Here is a 19,811-nt window from a genome sequence, read left to right on the forward strand (position 1 = left end):
CCCGGCTCGGTGACCTTCTCGCTCCATCTGTCTGCGGGTGTCCTGCTGCCCCGGCGCAGCCCTTTCAGCAGATTGCAGATCAGTGAACTTCAAACTCAGACATTATCAGTCAAGCTACACAGCATGTCTACAATCGGCCCAGACTGAGTAAGACAGGCACAAGCACACACTACCATGAAGCTGCTCTGATGCACAGCATGCTATTACACACACACACACTCACACAGCAAATTCTCATTGTGTCCCGCTTTGTCCTTTCTGATTGTGATATGAATGAAACATTTGACCATCATGAACAAAGCTGAAAAATACAGAGGGAACAACTTCCGAATGTGCAGTTCATTAGGCCCTCATTACCTCTCCCCGCCCTGCTGGGGAGTATGGGAAATCTCGGCAAGTCATGGGATGAGATAGTCTCACGGCAAGTCATGGGATGAGATATCAAGCAGCTCTGCAGGATGGCAAGCCATTAGGATCATAATTTATGTTTTCGCTCTGGAACACATGGTTCTATGCTGTGTGAGAACATGGGATTAAACTCGTATCTAAAGAAACCTCACCAATGCAGTTTCGTAATTAGAACTGATTCCACGTCTGATTCCAAGCACCTCTTTCTAGAGGCGACTATATTAAAGAATCATTCATATTTATATTATGAACCCCATGCAAGAATTTAGCCCCCCCGCGTGTCTAGACAGAGTATGGGGAGCCAGCTGAATGCAAGCTACATTATTCATTATGAGCACAAATTGAGCACAAAATGCAGCTCAAACATTGCTTTTTATGCCCCTTTTAATACATATTAATACCAGCTACTTTTGACAATAGTCGAACTTTTTCTTCCCTTCTTTGTGGCGCCCCCTGGACGGATGGTGCGCTTTAGCATTTGCCTATATTGCCTATGCCACGGGTAGTCTCTGTTCATACTGACAAACCACTCAAACATTGTCTGCACACAGTCATCAGTACAAACAGCAGAGAGAAGCAATGTGACATTTTGTATTATGAGCATAAAATTAGTCTTTGCAAGAAGCATTCTGCATTCCAACTGACACGATCTCACCAACCGAATAAAGGATGGAGCTGCATGAGCTTCATAATTTACAGGCCTGCAAACGCATCTCTCAGAGGACTGGGTGTCAGCGCTGTGTGGTCGGAAGAGTGAATTCTGCAGTCTCGCTCTCTCGCTGCCCCTGGACTGAACTCTCTTCTTGAATCCTAAGCGGCGAAGGTTTGCTTTAAAGCTCTTGCCTCCTCTGGGAGTATCGCTTGTTCAGTGTTTTGAGAATCCCATCACACATTCAGCCTGGATGTGCGCTGCATTCTCAGGACGCCGACACCTTCAGAGACGATGGAACGTAGATACGTGCAGATATGTTATACACATTATTAATAGAAAATTTTAATTCTTATCACATCTAGGTTTAACACTTTACGATGTAAGGAACATTTGTATTAATTGTATCATTTATAATCTTATATTTTATAACACATGGTTTTTAACATATGAAAACGATCAATCCTCTTCATGAGTTGAAGTGGCCTGCATGAGAGGATTACAATACAAATATACTCCTTGGTGACTAGATTAGACACTTGGTCACCTGCCCTCAGCAATCTCCTGAATATTAAAAGAACATGGTGCTGGAAAGGAATCAATAGGTGTTCATGTATTCACTGAGCTGATCTCAGCCATTGGATTAACTGGCCATGTTACATATTCATATGGGACACAGCCATGCAGTTGTCATGTTTTCATAAGTATGTTGCAACAGCACACGTTGACACAACGAAATGTGTCCTCTGCATTTACCCCATCACCCTTGGTGTGTGGGCATGGTACTTTGCTCAGTGACACCTATAGCCCTGCTTCCTTACCCACTAGGCCACCACTGCCCCAATGCTCTTCATGTGATATATAATAAAAATATATAATGTAATATAGTTGATGAATAAAAACAAGAATAAATATGGTTTTAAGAATAAATATGTCCATTCATTTTTGTTGACCAAAACGAGAAGACGTTATTTATTTTTGTCATCTGGTCAAATTATTATTATTATTATTATTATTATTATTATTATTATTATTATTATTATTATTATAACCTTGTTTCAATTATGAAATGGGTTTGACTAAAAAAATTATTCTAGGTACTCTTCAATATTGACTGGGTTTAATAGAATTGCATTACTAAATAAAGACTAAAATACAGTTTTCATTTACTAAAATTATACTAAAATGTCTTTAGTTCTCATTGACTAAAACTAGACTAAAATGTAATCAGTACACTAAACTAAAACAGTAATGCATTTCTCTGGATAAAAATATAACTAAATATGACTTTTAGTCAACTGAAACTTGACTAAGTTCACTAGACAAAAGGGAGTATGGAGGTGACTAAGTTAATAACTTGACAGCTTGATGCAAAGTGTAGACTAAAACTAAAATTAAGATGGGCTACCAAGTTCTTACATGCTTGGCCACCTATGCCCCCTCTAGTGGTCTGTCTTATAGGTGGGTGTGTTACCCACATTAGATTGTTCAGTTCAGGGATGCTGATTTTGTCTGGGTTGTGAAGAATTAAGAAAAAAATGTGTGTGGAAATTACATACAAAATCGACAGATCTGAGTTTGTGATCTCATTCTCCAGCACAATAAAAGCACACGCCCACTGTTGTCTGATGATATGCTACTTGTCGTTTGTTCCTCTATGAACAGGAGGAAACAGAGCTCGGCCTATGTGTGGTCACTAGGCCGTATGGGAACAGGTAGTTGTGACAGCTGGAGTGCCGTGGTAGGTCTGAAGGAAAATCTCTGCTTCGATTGAGCCAACAATTATTTCAGCTGTGTTTTTCGTACGATAAACCACCAAGTCTATGCTAATGAGTCTTTTCATTCACTGTCACCTGAGTCAAGACATGTGGGAGTGTGACACCTGCTTTATACTGCATTTCATTGGATTGCTACGTGTGATCTGCACAATGTCAACAATGTTATCCTCATTATTAATCAACACCAGTAATCAAACAATTGGTAACATATATACATTTTTGTAACTATAGAAAGTAGAACAAATAGATAGGAATTTGTTGTCAGCATTCATTGTCATACAAGGAAGGAATCAAATGAACTAAAATTTATAACAAAGGTATGTCTCTTTAAAAAGAAATGCATCAACAGATTGAATAGGAATGTGTATATATTCAAATGTAGATTATTGATTAAATAAAGTGTTGATAAATAATTTATGATGTTCCCAGTTAAAACATAATCTGAAATATTCTTAACCCCACCCCCCCACCCCCCGCCCAAGCATAGCACTCTCAAACTCAATACTAGTCTAATTAAAGTGTGAGCACACACACTCTCACACACACACACACACACACACAGAACCTTTATCACCATGCCCAGTTTTCACATATAACTGTAACCTGGGAACACACACACACACTCACACACACCGAGAGAGAGACAGGCATTGATTTATGGAGTACATGTGCCGGTGTTAATTAAGGCTGCAGGCTGAGTGGAATGACAACTTCCCCCTTTTTTTTTCCTTCCCTCAAACCTTTCGTTAATTGTGCCTCCTGTTCCATTTCCCCCACATTTTCTTCCTTCGTTTCGTCGGTCCTTTTCCTCTCTGATGTCTTTGTGACCACGGAGCCTCTGCTCTGCCCTCCTTGTCCTGCTTTCTCTTCACTCTCCCCGCCGACTCCAATGTCACCCATCTCCTTCAGCTGTTCCTCGGCTCTCTCCCTCTCTATTCCTTAATTTATCTCCACATGTCGCTCTGTCACTCACTCCTCAAATCCCCCAGAGTGAGTGTCACCCACGGGCCATTAATTTTGGTCCCACAATGCACTGGGGCAGGGACGAGTCGAATGTAATTTTCCTGCGGGGTCGTGAAGGTAAGGCGGATACGCTGACTGTGTGTGACCGCCCCTCCCCGCCTGACACTCTAAGCAGACAAAGTCACCCGGCTTGGCCAATCGGAGATGAAGGGCGGCGGGAAACCGGAGACGTCCCTACCGAAGACGACATGGACGGAGAATTAGATCCTTCTGAGGCTGCTCTCAGCTCGGCTCCTCTCTTCAGGGTTCAAGTTCATCGTCGCTGGACACGACTGGCCAGCTCATCTCTCCTCTCCAGTGGCTGCTGCTGTTTGGGTTCTGCACCATACAGGGAACACATTTACCAATACCAGTCTTCACAGCGGCCAGATCTCTGACCACAGTCTGCCGCGAGCCGGTAACCATTGTGGCAGATTGTGGTTATTGTTTTAATTTAAATAATACAACAAGAATAAATAAAAAACACGAGGATTCACATGAATGAGTTATTCTATCTAGCAAATAATTAGCTAGATATATTTGTAATAGACAACATAATGATAGGTACAAAGTGACAATGTGCATCTTTGTGTAAATTAATTAACCGGAACTTAGAACAGCGTATGCAGCATTGCATTCGTGAAAAATTGTGCGGTTTGGTGGCCAAGAATTACTCAGCCACAGGTACCAAAAAAATCGGCCTCATCTTGAACCCAAGGACCCATACCCCGATGAGGCTCCACCGGCCATGGGTTGGCGAGGTGAGGTGAAGCGGCTTGTCCGTTCGGGGTTCTTGGACGAGGAAGGGAGTGGGCAGATGGAGGAAAAGACGGTGGAGGACCGCGACACGGGCTTTTTCCAATGCAAATTTGTATTTATGGCATTTTTCACACCCTTATCCAGAACGCCTCATAATCAGTAGTTACAGGGACAGTCTCCCCTGGAGACACTCAGGGTTAAGTGTCTTGCTCAGGGACACGATGGTGGTAAGTGGGGTTTGAACCTGTGAACCGTCACAGACTTCTACGCCCACTAGGCATCTACCACAACAGTAACTGAATGCAAAAGTGCCAGAAGAAGCACTGAGAGGTGCAATGCGGGAAGCTTCAGACTGAGGAGGGGTGGGGTACCTCCTGGTCCAGCATCAGGACCGCTCCTCGCTTTAACGTTTCCTTTTCAATTTCATCATTTTTTTTATTCATTTTTCTTTCACTTCTAAGAAAACAGCTGAGGAGTCCGCAGTCACAATTCGAACTACATTTAATACAGCGAGAACAAGCACAAGTGCCTCTCCCACTGGCGCCACTTCAACTACACATTCTTTTTAAGCACAAATGAATATTTTTAATTGGGTATTCAAATTAGGGATATTGACAAAATGTAAGAAATTTTAACAAGACAAATGACATTTCCACAGAGAAAGCCCTCCTTTCCATCAGAGATGTGGAGCAGGATTGTGCAACTCTGACTGAGCTAATGTCTGAAGACCCTCTCAGACAGCGCCGGTGACGAGCCAAGAAAAGCAGGACTGATGCGCTGTCACATGGGTAAGGGTGGCAGGGACCCGGTGTGCCAACATCCCTGACAGGCGGCAGCGGTGGCAGACCAGGCCGCGTGGAACAGGCTTCCCGGGCGCTTAATGATCTGTGGGCTCGGCGGCGAGAGTGGCAGCTGTCAGTCAGGACGAGGCGGCCCCGCCCCGGCTCAGACAGATGTGGCGAGGAGGGGCAGGGGGCAGGGCGCATGTTCGGGGATGCGATGGGCGCAGTTAGCGTTTGTGTTTAGCCTGGTGACAGCTCCTGTAATTATATCTTCCGGCTCCTCTGGGCTAATTTCCAAACCTGTCCACTTATTAGTGATTATCGCCCCAGCAGCTCAGCAGGATTCTGTGTGTGTGTGTGTGTGTGTGTGTGTGCGTGTCTCTATGTCGATCCGGTTCTACCTGAACGCCACTGACGTACCAGAGCAAAGCTGAATTTTAATCGTGTTGCAATCATATTGCATTTTAACATTCTACGCCATGGACTGAGAGCGGCTCACACAGGTCCCCCTGAGTTCTGAAGGAGTTCGGCGCTTTTCACTCCACAGAAAGCAGAAAGGTTTTTTTGGTTGTTTTTTGTTCCCTTGGTAATGAGAAGAACAGATTGTAACTTTTGTAAAGGTCTCAGAACATGATGCGCATGCGCACTTACATACACAAACACACACACACACACACACATGAATGTGTTCCCTCATGAACACAACAGATTGGTGGGAGCTTCTAATGACATTTATTGTTTTATTTGTCTGAATTTGGGGAATTTGATGATGTCTGTGTGTAACCCTTTAATTCCAACTGGTACTTACTGCATTATAAATCCAGATTTAAAAGTTTGCACTCGTGTAAACCAACTGTATGTCATGTACAAGATAGTGAATCTCAAAAACATACGTTGAGTGTGTAAATGAAGGACACTAGATTTCAACATAAAACCACAAATAGTATTTTGTTGCAATGAATGCAGTGCATGTGATGGTGTACCTTCTAAAAATGCAGATGACCTTTATAGAATTTTTTCACTAGTATCTTGGAGCCGTGTGTTTTGAACCTGCATCATCTGAAAGTCCAGCAGTGTCCTAAGTCATGGTCCCGTGAAGAGTCCGCAACGAGCAGTGTGTTAGATTTAGTGATGAGCCTTGCAGATTTCAACCCCTGTTGTTCTTCTTCATCTTCCAACCATCCCACATGCACTGGATGCAGGCGGCCTCTTTATCTTCAAAGGTGCCTGTTCTGTCCGTTCTGGGCTTCTGCAGAATCATTATTGTCTTGGAATAAAGTGTTTTTTTTTGTGACAGGTTTATAAAGATTTATTTTACATTTTCTCACAGATCTTCTTTACGGTGCCACATGGTTGCACGGCAGATAGTGACGTGGCCTCGCACGTCCAAGATTGTGAGTCTGAATTCCATCTTGGACCGTGTCTGTGCAGAGCTTGCGTGCTCTCCCCATGTTGCGCAGGTTTTCTCCAGGTTCTCCGCTTTCCTCCAACACACTGGGTGACTCTGCATTGTCTGTAGCTGTGCATGTGTGTGCATGCCTTGAGGTGGGCCAGCACCCCGCCCTGGGTGCGTCCTTTGACCCTAAGTAGGAGTAAGTGGTTAACAACAGTGAGCGAGTGCGAGATCTCCTTAAATTCTGCAGACTCTGCTTTTTCATGTAACAATTTGTTGTAATGCCAATACTTAAAATGCTGAGTATTTCTGAGTATTTGTGCATGATGCACCGTAAAAGATTCCTCACCCCCCCGCCCATGACCTTTTCCAACTGTTACCATCAGGCAAAAGATACAGAAGCGTTAAAACAGGGACTAACAGCCTAAACAGCAGCTTCTACCCTGTTGCCATCAGGGAAGTGAATTACTTTTAATTTCCATCTCTAATTCAATTTCAATTCCATTCACGTGCAGTACGGCCTTGTGCGGGTTGATTGTTTGTCAACCTACCTAGTTTCTTACATTTTAATTCATTTTTTTGTATTACATTTGTATTATATTTCTCCTTTTTATACTCTCCTCATTATATATTTATAGAGACCTCTCCGGCTCAGGGACGGAACCTCATTTTCGTTGTACTTCTGATTCTGCTATTCAGTCAGGGATGATACTAACTCCACCCCCATCTATCCGAAAACCAAACAGTGCTGATGACGAAGTGCAGATCATCCCTGCATCTCCGTCCATCAGATGGGTAAAGTCCACACTGCTGTCTGTCTTTGTCTCTTCCTGGACGTAAAATGGAGGCTCTCCTGAGTGCCGGTGGGCAGGTGGGCGCTCAGTGGTGTCTGGTGCAGAGTTACAGGTGACCCGCCGGCAGCAGGTGCTGCTGGGAGGGAGACTGGGGTGCAGGAGGGGAGCAATTAACCTCAACCCCAGCTGTCGAGGAGAAGAGCAGCAAACGTCCCTCGCGCAGGCCAAATGAACCCCTTCGCTTTGAGCTGGGGGACGCAGGGTCCTCTCAGGTGGTCCCTCTGTCCGTCTGGTTCTTGGTTCACCTCTGTAGCTGTCCCACAAATCCTGACTCCTGCTGCTTTACTGAATAGCTCAAAATGTCAGTCTGCCTGTGTGTATGTTTGTGTGTGTGTGTGTGTGTGTGTGTGTGTGTGTGTGCTCAGGTGAGAGAGATCATGTAAATGTATTTAGGACTGTGGACAGATGTCAAATATGCTTTTTTGGGTGAATCTTCCACCCTCTATGCCGTCATCTCTGAGCTCGCGTTGCCACCTGCAGGTCAGATGATGTAATAATAATGTTTCAGTATGCTGTTCAGTATTTTACTTCTTATTAACTTATTGTTTGCTCTTATTTTCATTGCCTAATGTCAGTGACGGACTTGTTGATAATTGAGCTAGTGTGCATGCCATTGGGCAGTGGAGGAAACTTGAGCACCCAGAGAAAACCCTAGTTGATGCCACACACATGCAAAGGATTCAAATGTCCTAATTCACAGACAACACAGTTTGTGTTGCTTTTGAGTTACACCAGAATCCTGGAAGAACATTGTCTCATTGATGGTTGGAATAAATTCCTACTTGGCAAAAACGAATAAGCAAATCCGAGCAGGGAGGAGCCACAACCAAAATATTTGCCAGTGAAGGTTTCTATAGTGAACAATTCTAGTAAAATTAATACAAATAATGTTTTTACACCCTCATCCAGACTGACTAAGTACAGGGACAGTCCCCCCAGGAGACCCTCAGGGTTAAGTGTCTTGCTCAGGGACACAATGGTAGTAAGTGGGGCTTGAACCTGGGACTTTGTGGTCTTCTTCTGATATGCAAGTGAGTCTGCAAGGCAGAGAATGTGCAGCATCAAACCCAGTAATCCCTTGCGCCCCGGCTGTGTGCGGGAACCATGCAACCTGTCGGAGAAAAGATCTCCTCAGCCTGGCAGCTGGGCAGGAACGATACAGCAGCCTGCCTCCGACACGAGGGAACCCAGTTCTCCTCGCCAGCCGGTCCAGAATCCAAGCCGGCGTAATGACAGCCTGATCTGGCAGGAGGTGCCGTTTCAATGTCATCCTGTTCTGATCTGCTGTGGGCGTCGGCTAAATATAGACGGGTTGTTCAGAAACTGCAAGTATTGCTGAATTTTTAAACGTTCTATGCATCCTTGAGTCATTTTTATTCGTGTTTATTATCGGCCTTATTTTTCTACTAAAAATCTTTTCTTTTTACATTTTTAATTATTTTTTATTCACTTTGATCGGCCACAGTGTCTGAACAGTGTTGCACCAACAACCTTTCAGTTTTCCACTGTGTTAAAGACCCTGCATGACATATACCGACACAGTATGAGGAACTAGCAAAGATTAAATCACAAAAGACCATCTCATACACCAGGCTGCCCTCTCTGGGTGACGCCGTATAACTGCAACACAGCAACACAGTACCCACGTCACACAACTCAAGGGCAGGACAAGAGCAAAATAGAGGTTTCAGGCTCCGAAAAACTTCCCCCGATTGTCCGACACAGGCGGTGCATAGGGTGGTAGTAGCCTAGTGGGTAACACACTTGCCTGTGAACCAGAAGACCCAGGTTCAAACCCCACTTACTACCATTGTGTCCCCGAGCAAGACACTTAACCCTGAGTGTCTCCAGGGGGGACTGTCCCTGTAAATACTGACTGTAAGTCACTCTGGATTAGGGCGTCTGGTGAATGTAAATGTAAATGCATATGATGGAGTCTGTGGGCTCAACTGCACCCATGATCGGTGTTTCTGAGGTTTTCCCCTTCTTTCTGAACGCCTTGCCATCTCAGAAAAGTAAATTACATTCCAGGTCTTGCAACTTTCGTTAGCTCTACCATTTAACATGCATTTTTAAACATTTTCATTCCAATTTTATGCTGATTTCTAGAATTGTTTCTTAAAGGCTGTTCTCCTGTATTGTGAGGATAAAATTAAGACCAGGCTGCAGCCATAATGCTCATAAAGCCTGGGATCATATGCAAGAAAATAAATCAAATAAATGCAAAGAGTGCGTTTTACTCTCCTTTACACCTTCAACAGATGCTGAACACAAGTGACCTACTCGGCCAAGAGACGCTCCCCGTCATCGGGCTGGATGAACAGGTCTGTGGACCGCCGTGCGTCTCCGGAGTATAGTTCATCGCTGTTCTATCATTAATGAGCTCTGCTGTTATTCTTTTATTACTTCTAAAGGTTAATCTTGACTCATGCGGCAGGACTGATCATCCTGAACTGATAAAACATCCCGGGGGCCTGTACCTGGCATCCTGCTTCTGTGATTGGATAAGAGGAAAAGATTTAAAAAAAAAAAAAAAAAAAAGATCTGTGCTCTGACCAGAGTGAAATCGTCTGCGTGGAGAACGGTTCTACTTCATCAGAGCAGAGAGGAACCGAGGTGAGACGCAGATTAACATGTCATCGAAGATGTGACCATCTTATATGTTGTGACAAGTAGTAAATATAGTTTTATAATTAAAATATAATAATAGTTTTATAATTTCGTGTCTTGTTATTAAACCATTTTTGTTTTGCAGGATGATGAAGTTTATATTTCTAATCTTGCTTATCACTGGTAAGGATGCTTGTTTTGCTCATGATCTTTTGAAAATTTACATTCATGGTTTGGTGAATTGACATATTGTCATCTTACTCCCCCACGTAAACTTTGTACCGTGGTCTTCGCATTTATAACACCTCTGATAAGATCAGTCCAGACCTTTAGCCGAACACATCTTTATTTGCCACGAGATTATTTCAGGGGTTTTTTATTAACTCGACAGTAATTTATGGCCCATATTATTTTTGTCATGATTCGTGGTGTCGGAAACAAAAATTTCCAGATTTGGAAATGAAAAAAGCGTAAAAAATAACCGACAACGGTGCTGTTTGTGGTCAAGGCCTTCATGCTGTGCCGCTAAGACGTGAGGTGGCAGAAGTAGCGAAGGATGAAGAATGGAACAAGGAGTCTCTGCTTCAGAAAACTTCGACGGCTGCCGCTCCCGTGGAGTCCCGGCGGCAGGGAACAGAACCGTCCCGCCGCCATCTGGTGGACCTGAACACCGGGCTGGTGAAGGAGTACACCAGCGAGATGGAGAGGAGGCACAGAGGCTGTAAGTGAACCAGCCACCCGAATGGTTACCACACGCTGAAGTTGGGAAAGAGGCAGATACAAATTCGGAAGTAACCGTCTTTCAGTATCAAGTTTAAAAACGCCACAACCTGCAAATGCATGCATGTTCCAAAATTTTCCAAAAAATCAAGTCATAACGAAGTGCATTAGGCTGGTGCCCGTCCTGGCTGAATCCCCGCCCTTTATCTAATGTCCTGGGCTGGGCTCCAGCAGCCACACCCCTGATTAGGACTAAGACATAATGGAAAGAGTATAACCTATGGTTAGTGAAGTCATTTAAATATACGCTCAATTACTCTGGACCAACCTCTGTTTTGGTCCTTTTCATGGCGGTGGGCAAATCAGAGGCATCTCTTGGGTTCTTGGGTTCATCTTAAGATGAGGCTGATATGGGCCACCTGTTTGGTACCTGTGTAGCACACAAATAGGCTTCATTCCTGTGGAAGGGGCAGAGTTTTCAAACATTAGGTTTTACGGGTTTAACACAGTTAGGTTTAACATCTTTGTAGAATCTTTGGGTCTACGCTGCATTTTATGGATTCCGTTATGTTGATTTTCTGTTGTCCTAGTCTACGTCCCTCCGTCTCTGGACGGGTTCAGGCAGGGCACTGAGAACTCCCGCGCAACCCTGGTGGACCCGAGGACTGGGATTCCTCTGGAGCCCCAGTCGGAGATGAGGAGGGGTTTTGTACATGGTGAGACTTGCAATAATGACTTGGTGGGATTGGTTGGATTGGTTGGAATGGCCTGTGTACCTTAACACTAAACAAAGGATTCCGTAGGAAACGTATGTTCATTTTGCATAGATTCAATCAGTGCTATCAGTTTTACTTAAAGAGTTTGGGCATGCTTACCTGAAATCATGAGGAGGTTTATAAGTGCCCAAGGAACGTGTGTTTCATCCTTAGCTGCTGTAGGAAGTGCAGTGGCGACGGCTGAAGAAGAATGGAACAAGAGGACTCTGATTCATGAGTCTGCAATGGCTGCCACTCCCGTGGAGTCCCGGCGGCAGGGAACAGAACCGTCTCGCCGCCACCTGGTGGACCTGAACACGGGACTGGTGATCGAGCACGCCAGCGAGATGCAGAGAAGACACAGAGGCTGTAAGAGCTGCATTTATCGGCCTGTCTTCATTTTAGTTTTAGTCAAATTTCAGTAGACTGAAAAATTTAGCGTTTTAGTCTTTTTTTAGTCAGAATTATCATATTTTAATTTAGTTTTACTTAATGAAGATTAGTCTATTTTTTGTAATGCATTTCTATTGAACCCAGTTATTGAGTACAAGTATCTAGTAGAAAAGACAAAAATAACATTTTCTTTTAGTCAAACCCATTTCATAATTAAAACAAGGTTGTCTTATTATTATATTATTGTTATTTATAGACTCAAGAATACTCGACATCCATTCCAGTGGCCACATTTCTCCTCATGCTTTTCGACGCACATTCAGTTTTCTTTTCCACTTCATTGCAAAGATGTCCCTACATCTTTGTCTCCCAGCCATCTGATAACCCACCACCCTATATCTATAACCCAACAGAAGCATTCTGAAATATAAATAATGCACAAATGGGAATTGTGGAAGTGACATAATCTGTGCAAATGGAGGAGACCCAGGAAACAAAGCATAATACTGAATAATAATAGCGCGATTAAATGAAGGGAAATAATGCCTCGCCTTGTTTTCATCAATGTAACTTATAGAGATACTTTTTTTTAAAAAACATAATTAGTCTAATTTTTATTTCAACAATATTACATGATATATTTCATTATAGTTATGGTCACATGACCAGCATTTACATCTCGTCCCTTTTCTGTCATGTCAGAAAGGTTCATTGATGAAGGAATTTGTTGATGTAAAGAACAGTATGTGTATCTGTGTAAAACTCGATTTGACCTTATTTACAGTCTACGTCCCTCCATCCCTGGACGGGTTCAGGCAGGGCACTGAGAACTCCCACGCCACCCTGGTGGACCCGAGGACCGGGATTCCTCTGGAGCCCCAGTCGGAGATGAGGAGGGGCTTCGCTCACGGTGAATAACTGGAAATGTCTCCGATTGCGTACAGAGCAAAGTAGGAAACAGCAGCTGGTGAAAGATGGGCTCGCTTTGTGGACATGCCTTCTTAAAATATCATTCATAAAATCAAAATCAATGGTCATGTGCACAGACAGACACCAGGCACTGCTCTTTTGGCCTCTGACATGATAAATGCACTTTTTTGAATATTTTAAAATTAAAATGTGGCCCTCCATAGAATGAGGTACCCTTTTTGGCTTGAGCATCTGACCCCATAAATCTGTTAGGTTCCTAGTATCCGTTTTTTTGATTGTACGAGCGGCCAACACACCCAGCTGCTGCAAGGTCACAACTGAAGACCAGCTGCCGTTCTCAGAGACAACCACAATCCTAGAAGATACGTGCACATGTACATCCCCAGCAACTGAGGCCTAAAACTGCATTTTTACTTAACATGACTGGATCGCTTCTTATTTTAACCTGTGACAGTGATTACGAGCTCTGACAGACTTCCATCGAATGTGTGCGTTTCGTCTCCAGCTGCAGCAGAAAGAGCATCGGTGGCGGCTGCTCCCCGCCTCAGCGCCGGCTGGGTTCGCACGGCTGACCTTGTGGAGTCCCACAGACATGGGACAGAATCGTCACAGCGCCACCTGGTGGACATGAGGACGGGACTGGTGATGGAGCGTGCGAGTGAAATGCAGAGGAGGCACAAAGGCTGTAAGTCGTGTGTGTGTGTATGTGTGTGCGTGTGTGTGTGGCTGTAATAAATCTGAATTCGACCTTATTTACAGTCTACGTCCCTCCATCCCTGGACGGGTTCAGGCAGGGAACTGAGAACTCCCGCGCCACCCTGGTGGACCCGAGGACTGGGATTCCGCTGGAGCCCCAGTCGGAGATGAGGAGAGGCTTTGCCCATGGTGAGGCTGAACAGGAAATACTCTTGGTTTGACCTTCTTAGAAGCACAATACATCAGAATAGTTACCGTAGAAATGTAATTGTTTTATTGTAAGAAGTTATTTGCATTTACATGTACAGCATTTATGAGACGCCCTTATCCAGAGAGACTTACAATCAATAGTTACAGGGACAGTCCCCCCCTAGAGACACTCAGGGTTAAGTGTCATGCTCAGGGACACAATGGTAGTAAGTGGGGTTTGAACCTGGGTCTTCTGGTTCATAGACAGGTGTGTTACCTACTAGTCTACTATCACTTGCTCTTGAGGTTTTAAATAAGTAAATATCATTCTGTGTGCCTGCGACAGGGATTCCTATCTTGTCTGACGACGTCGTTCTTGGAGCTCAACATAAAGAACTCAGCAACAATGAAGTCATTGATTCAGCCAACATGATGAGGACAGGTAAGTTTCATGAGCTCTGTGAATGTAGAGGTAATTGTATTTCAGGCTGCAGTTTATCTAGTTAAACCAATTAAACTGAAATTGTTCAGAAAAGCAATATCAAAATGTGCAAAACACACAATAATGAAAAAAGTCTGGATCGTAATGAATGATCTCCTACAAGCAAAAGTCTCCAGATGGAGAACAATCATGTCATTGTTTTACGAAAATGAGGAAATTCTGCATTGAAACACATAAGATGAAAGTGGGGTGAGCTGAAAGTGTGAGGAAAGTGGGGTGAGCTGTCACCCCACCCAGTCTCAAACCCTGGTGCCATACCTTCTTTTATCATTCAGGCTTTGGTTTTAGAACTGGTCTTCTTTTATTCATATGAAATCATAATATTTTAAATATCTCTGTCCTTTCTAATCCAGTTGCAAACAGCACTGTAATGCATACTTAATAACCAGTTTCTAAATGCCATTATTGTCAGAAGTTTTCATGTCTTCTTACGTCTTCATGTCTTTGTTGAACTATATAAACATGTGTGAGTCTTTCTGACTGTAGTCTGTCCATCCCTTCTCAGCCAAAGGCCCTAGAACCAATGTCATCATGGGACCAGCAAAGGAGACAGTTGATGGTACAACAACACAGTTTCAGCTTCGTAGATGTGTGTGTGTGTGTGTTTGTGTGTGTGTGCAATCTACTGTTTCTGCATTTATTAGGTGGCAGCATAGCAGACACACACCCAGCAGATGCGAGCTGCTCAGGTCAAATTATCGATGGAAGGTGCTACCTGTTCAACCCCATGATACTCCCCTTTAAAGATGCTGAGGTGGGCTACGTTCTTCTCACACAGGTGCAAACACGAACACACACATTCACAATGCACTGGATTAATTGATTAACTGTGTGTGTTTCAGGCTTTTTGTAAAAGCTTCTCTCCTGAAGGACACGTTGCTGCCATAACAAGCCAGGAACTTCACTCCCAACTGGCCTCCTTGGTGACCATTGCAAGCAACGGCCCAACACTCACCTGGCTCGGGGGGATACAAAAGGTTCTTTTCTTGATAATAGGGGTCAATTAGCAACAGGCCAAACATTTTCAAAGAGAAAAACCTGGTCACAGTGGTCGTCACATGAACTGGTCCAGAAGAACGATTTAAAGCCCCACTTGTCTGGCTTGTTAGAAATATACGATGAATATGTGAGAGAGAGCCAGCTCTTGTACCTTTATACACAAAGCATCTAAAAAAGAGGGTGGATTTTTTTTTGAGTTGGAAATTAATGAGCCGGTGCAAAAGCCTGATTCTCCTCCTTGACATGATATCAGTATGAAACGTGAGTCCTTCATACACATAAAGAGTAGAATTGCCAGGAATTTGTTAATCTCTTCAGGGCTGGTCTTGACTGGATCTCCCAAGTCTAGGGCAGAGTACGGATTGGTATGACCGGCAATATCTTCAACCATCTCATCAGTGGAGAGTGTTTTGAAGTACTGGTAGGGTGTTTTTACAGGGTTCAACAGGTTTCTGTGAGGGTTCAAAAGTTGAATTTGGAACCTGGAATGTCTTCATGCTTCCAAATTCTTCTGGTTACTGTCTTGGCACCTGGGGGTGAATGGGGGATCAAGGGTGTCCACTGATTGTGTGAAGAAAACTGTTTATGGGGTACTTTCCCCTATTTTTGTGGGGCAGTGGTTCAAAAGCGGTGTCCCCACTCTCTTCTGCTTGTGTAGTCAGATCATTAATTTGGTCATCATCATCATCACTCAGATCAGCATCAGAGTCTTGAGGATTTTCTGGTACAAGGGAGAGAAAAGTGTGTGGTCTTGCACCATAGAAACGAAAAGAAAATTATTACAGTGCAAGTAATAATTAATCATTTTAAGCACAATGAATGATCAGCACTTTTTTATTTTGCAGTAATTAGCTAATTGTTATTAAATGTTATTAAGTGTGTGTGTGTGTGTGTGTGTGTGTGTGTGTGTGTGTGTGTGTGTGTGTGTGTGTGTGTGTGTGTGTGTGTGTGTGTGTGTGTGTGTGTGTGTGACATGCCCACAGGATGAGCATTACCAATGGACTGATGGCTCCCCATGGGTCTATGCTGATTGGATGCCTGGCCATCCAGATTTACAGAGAGGTTCATGCATGGAGATGTTCAGGATGGGTAAACTCTGTTATTATTATTGCCAGGAACAAAAAGTCCCTTTTATATCTTAAGAAAAGACTACAAAGTCACAGGTTCAAACCCCCCTTACTACCACTGTGTCCCTGAGCAAGACACAAGACACTTAATCCCCCCAAGGGGACTGTCCCTGTAACCTTTAATCGCAAATCAGATAGGCGCGTTTAATTATTGCTATAAATGCTAAACTCAAGACAATCTCAGACCAGACTATTGTCACCTGTTCCATTGAATGTAATTGAATGTTCTTCTCATTGGTAAGTTAGAATATGGTGATTGCCCACTGACAGAAGACTAAAATCCCTCTCCTTTATATGATATTTGCATCAGCACCACTCATTTGCTGATGGTTGCAAAGTTGCAGGGATATTTGCATAAACAAATTCGATTGAGGGGGATTTTGTGCCAGTCCACCATCCACCATCCACCATTGGAACAAATATCACTTCCCTCAGGCTGATCAACCCTAAATTTCTCCTTCACCTGGAGTACTCCACACACCTTCATACTCATCCAAAACCTATGAAAACACTAGATCCCAGTCCTCAATGCTTCTCTGCCACCTGTGTGCATTGGCTTGCAGGTTCAAATCCTGAACCGGGGGTGAACACTGCCGATGGCTTGACAAATGTTTAATCACTTAGATAAGTCTAAAAATCCGTCTGAACATGTTCTGTGAAAAGAAAAGAGCTTGTCACCCTGACTTTGTCGCGCTATGCCAACTCTACACAACTTACTTATCAACCTAAATTCAACACATGCGAATCCTTAAACACTAAATATTGCAAACAACTGTTGAGACTTCAGTTTTTTTTAAGTGCTGCTCCAACTGAATGAATATGGCTAATCATATTTTGATGGTGGACGGTGCCACCCACGGGCACCCCTGTGGACACACCCCTGCCCACACGGGCGCCTTTCATGGCTGCACACTGTTCACTAAGGGTGATGGGTTAAGTGCAGAGGACACATTTCATTTTCAACTGTCACTCGCGTTCACGTCCATACATGTTTTCCTCACACGTCCACTGGCCACTGTCACTCCTGAAAGTGTCTACACAATATGTGCACATGTCCAGGGTAATGCCATCTTGTTACAGTCATATTTCATGATGCATGATATGTTGGTTATAATCCATATTCACCTTCTTTTTCAGAGGGGACCTGGTGGACGTCTGTGGACTGCAGTCTGAAGAGAGCGTCTCTCTGCTCTTTTCCTCTAACTTTTTGAACCTTTGCTCTGTTTGGTTAGATGTTCACCAAAGCAGATCAGCACATATTTCCATCTACACAGCATTATAACTTATCAGTTATAAGTTATCAGGACAGATAGAATGTCAATTTCTACTGATTATGAAAAGCGCATGGGCTGATGTAACTTTAAATTCTTTTTTAAATGCATTTGATGCATTTCACTGTGTGTTGTTTTGATATAACTATGCACGTGACAAATAAAAAAAAAATCTTGATTCATGAATTTTTGGAAATAGAAAAATGTCTCATTAAGCCTTCGAGGTTCACAGTAAGCAAAAACAATGAAAAAGACAACTTAGGACAACAATAACAAGCATATTTTTTAAAACATAGTTTATAGTTTTTAGATATAGGTTAAGAAGTATTTTATATAATAATGCAGTTACAAATACCAAAAACATCAAGAAAAATAAAATGCTAAGCTTCTCAAGAAATTACGAGAACTTACTGGTTGTGCAACAGCACAAATGTGTTTTGGTGGTGGTGCAACAAGACAATATTTTTGGCTTATGGTGCAACCTCACAAATGATTTTCGTCAGGGGTGCAATTGCATCCCTTGATATGGCCATTTGATGCAGGTTAAGACAGGTTGATCAACATATTATTAGCTGAGATGTCGTCTTTCAAAATGTTCACTAATGTTTTTGATCATGGGGTACAATTGGGGCAGTGGTGGCCTTCTGAGGCAGTGGTGGCCTAGCGGGTAAGGAACCAAACCCGTAATCAGAAAGTTGCTGGTTTGAATAGTTGCCGGTTCTGAGATGAGATATTTGGTGGAGAGGACGATGGTGGTCTGCCAACTTTAAGTCCCCTCTTGTTGACGAGCGCCAATGCAATTGGCGAATGGAAATAATGGTTTTGGCTTTCTTGCTCTACCATTTGATGGATGAAAGAGGAATGATCCCACATACAGTCAGATCCATAAATTACAACAGTTTGCATATGTGCCTCCCACTTGTTAAGGGACCAAAAGTAATGGGACAATTGGCTTCTCAGCTGTTCCATGGCCAGGTGTGTGTTATTCCCTCATTATCCCAATTACAATGAGCAGATAAAAGGTCCAGAGTTCATTTCAAGTGTGCTATTTGCATTTGGAATCTGTTGCTGTCAACTGTCAAGATGAGATCCAAAGAGCTGACACTATCAGTGAAGCAAGCCATCATTAGGGTGAAAAAACAAAAGAAACCTATCAGAGAGATAGCAAAACATTAGGCGTGGCCAAAACAACAGTTTGGAAAATCCTCAAAAAGAAGGAACGCAAGAAACGCACCGGTGAGCTCAGCAACACTAAAAGACCTGGAAGACCACAGAAAACAACTGTGGTGGATGACCGAAGAATCCTTTCCCTGGTAAAGAAAACACCCTTCACAACAGTTGGCAGGATCAAGAACACTGTCCAGGAGGTAGGTGTATCTGTGTCAAAGTCAACAATCAAGAGAAGACTCCACCAGTGTGAATGTAAACCATTGGTGAGCCCCAAAAACAGGAAGGCCAGATTACAGTTTGCCAAACAACATCTAAAAAAGCCTTCACAGTTCTGGAACAACATCTTATAGACAGATGAGACCAAAATCAACTTGGACCAGAGTGATGGGAAGAGAAGAGTATGGAGACGGAAAGGAACTGCTCATGATCCTAAGCATACCACCTCATCAGTGAGGCACGGTGCTGGAAATGTCATGGCGTGGGCATGTATGGCTGCCAGTGGAACTGGTTCTCTCTCGTATTTATTGATGATGTGACTGCTGACATAAGCAGCACAATGAATTCTGAAGTGTTTCGGGCAATATTATCTGCTCACATTCAGCCAAATGCCTCAGAACGGCGCTTCACAGTTGGACAATGATGGACAATGACCCAAAGCATACTGCAAAAGCAACCAAAGAGTTTTTGAAGGGAAAGAAGTGGACTGTTTTGCAATGGCCAAGTCAATCACCTGACCTGAATCCGATTGAGCATGCATTTGAGCATGCTGAAGACTGTTGCAGTAGAGGCCTGGCAGAGCATCACCAGGGATGAAACCCAACGTC

At 43.5% G+C, this 19,811-nt stretch overlaps 1 protein-coding gene across 1 annotated transcript; it reads left to right on the top strand.

Annotated features, from left to right (window-relative positions):
* Positions 1-9,917: 9,917 nt before the first annotated feature.
* Positions 9,918-17,817, top strand: LOC114789822 (uncharacterized). Its single transcript, XM_028979218.1, has 15 exons — positions 9,918-9,949; positions 10,040-10,241; positions 10,381-10,418; positions 10,744-10,956; positions 11,546-11,671; positions 11,885-12,079; positions 12,888-13,013; positions 13,539-13,718; positions 13,793-13,918; positions 14,265-14,360; positions 14,926-14,979; positions 15,065-15,174; positions 15,263-15,397; positions 16,403-16,508; positions 17,684-17,817. The coding sequence occupies exons 3-15, from the start codon at positions 10,382-10,384 to the stop codon at positions 17,755-17,757; spliced, it is 1,578 nt and encodes a 525-aa protein (XP_028835051.1). The 5' UTR covers positions 9,918-9,949; positions 10,040-10,241; position 10,381; the 3' UTR covers positions 17,758-17,817.
* Positions 17,818-19,811: the final 1,994 nt, after the last annotated feature.

Source organism: Denticeps clupeoides, chromosome 5, assembly GCF_900700375.1.
Source record: "Denticeps clupeoides chromosome 5, fDenClu1.1, whole genome shotgun sequence".
Classification (NCBI taxonomy): Eukaryota; Metazoa; Chordata; class Actinopteri; order Clupeiformes; family Denticipitidae; genus Denticeps; species Denticeps clupeoides.

What these genes read in the sequence shown, in the direction of transcription:
- LOC114789822 (XM_028979218.1), top strand. Translation starts at nt 10,382, where the DNA reads ATGATGAAGTTTATATTTCTAATCTTGCTTATCACTG. An exon ending in GGAGAGGAGGCACAGAGGCT is followed by an intron (nt 10,957 to 11,545) that starts GTAAGTGAACCA and finishes CTGTTGTCCTAG; the next exon opens with TCTACGTCCCTCCGTCTCTG. An exon ending in AGCCAACATGATGAGGACAG is followed by an intron (nt 14,361 to 14,925) that starts GTAAGTTTCATG and finishes ATCCCTTCTCAG; the next exon opens with CCAAAGGCCCTAGAACCAAT.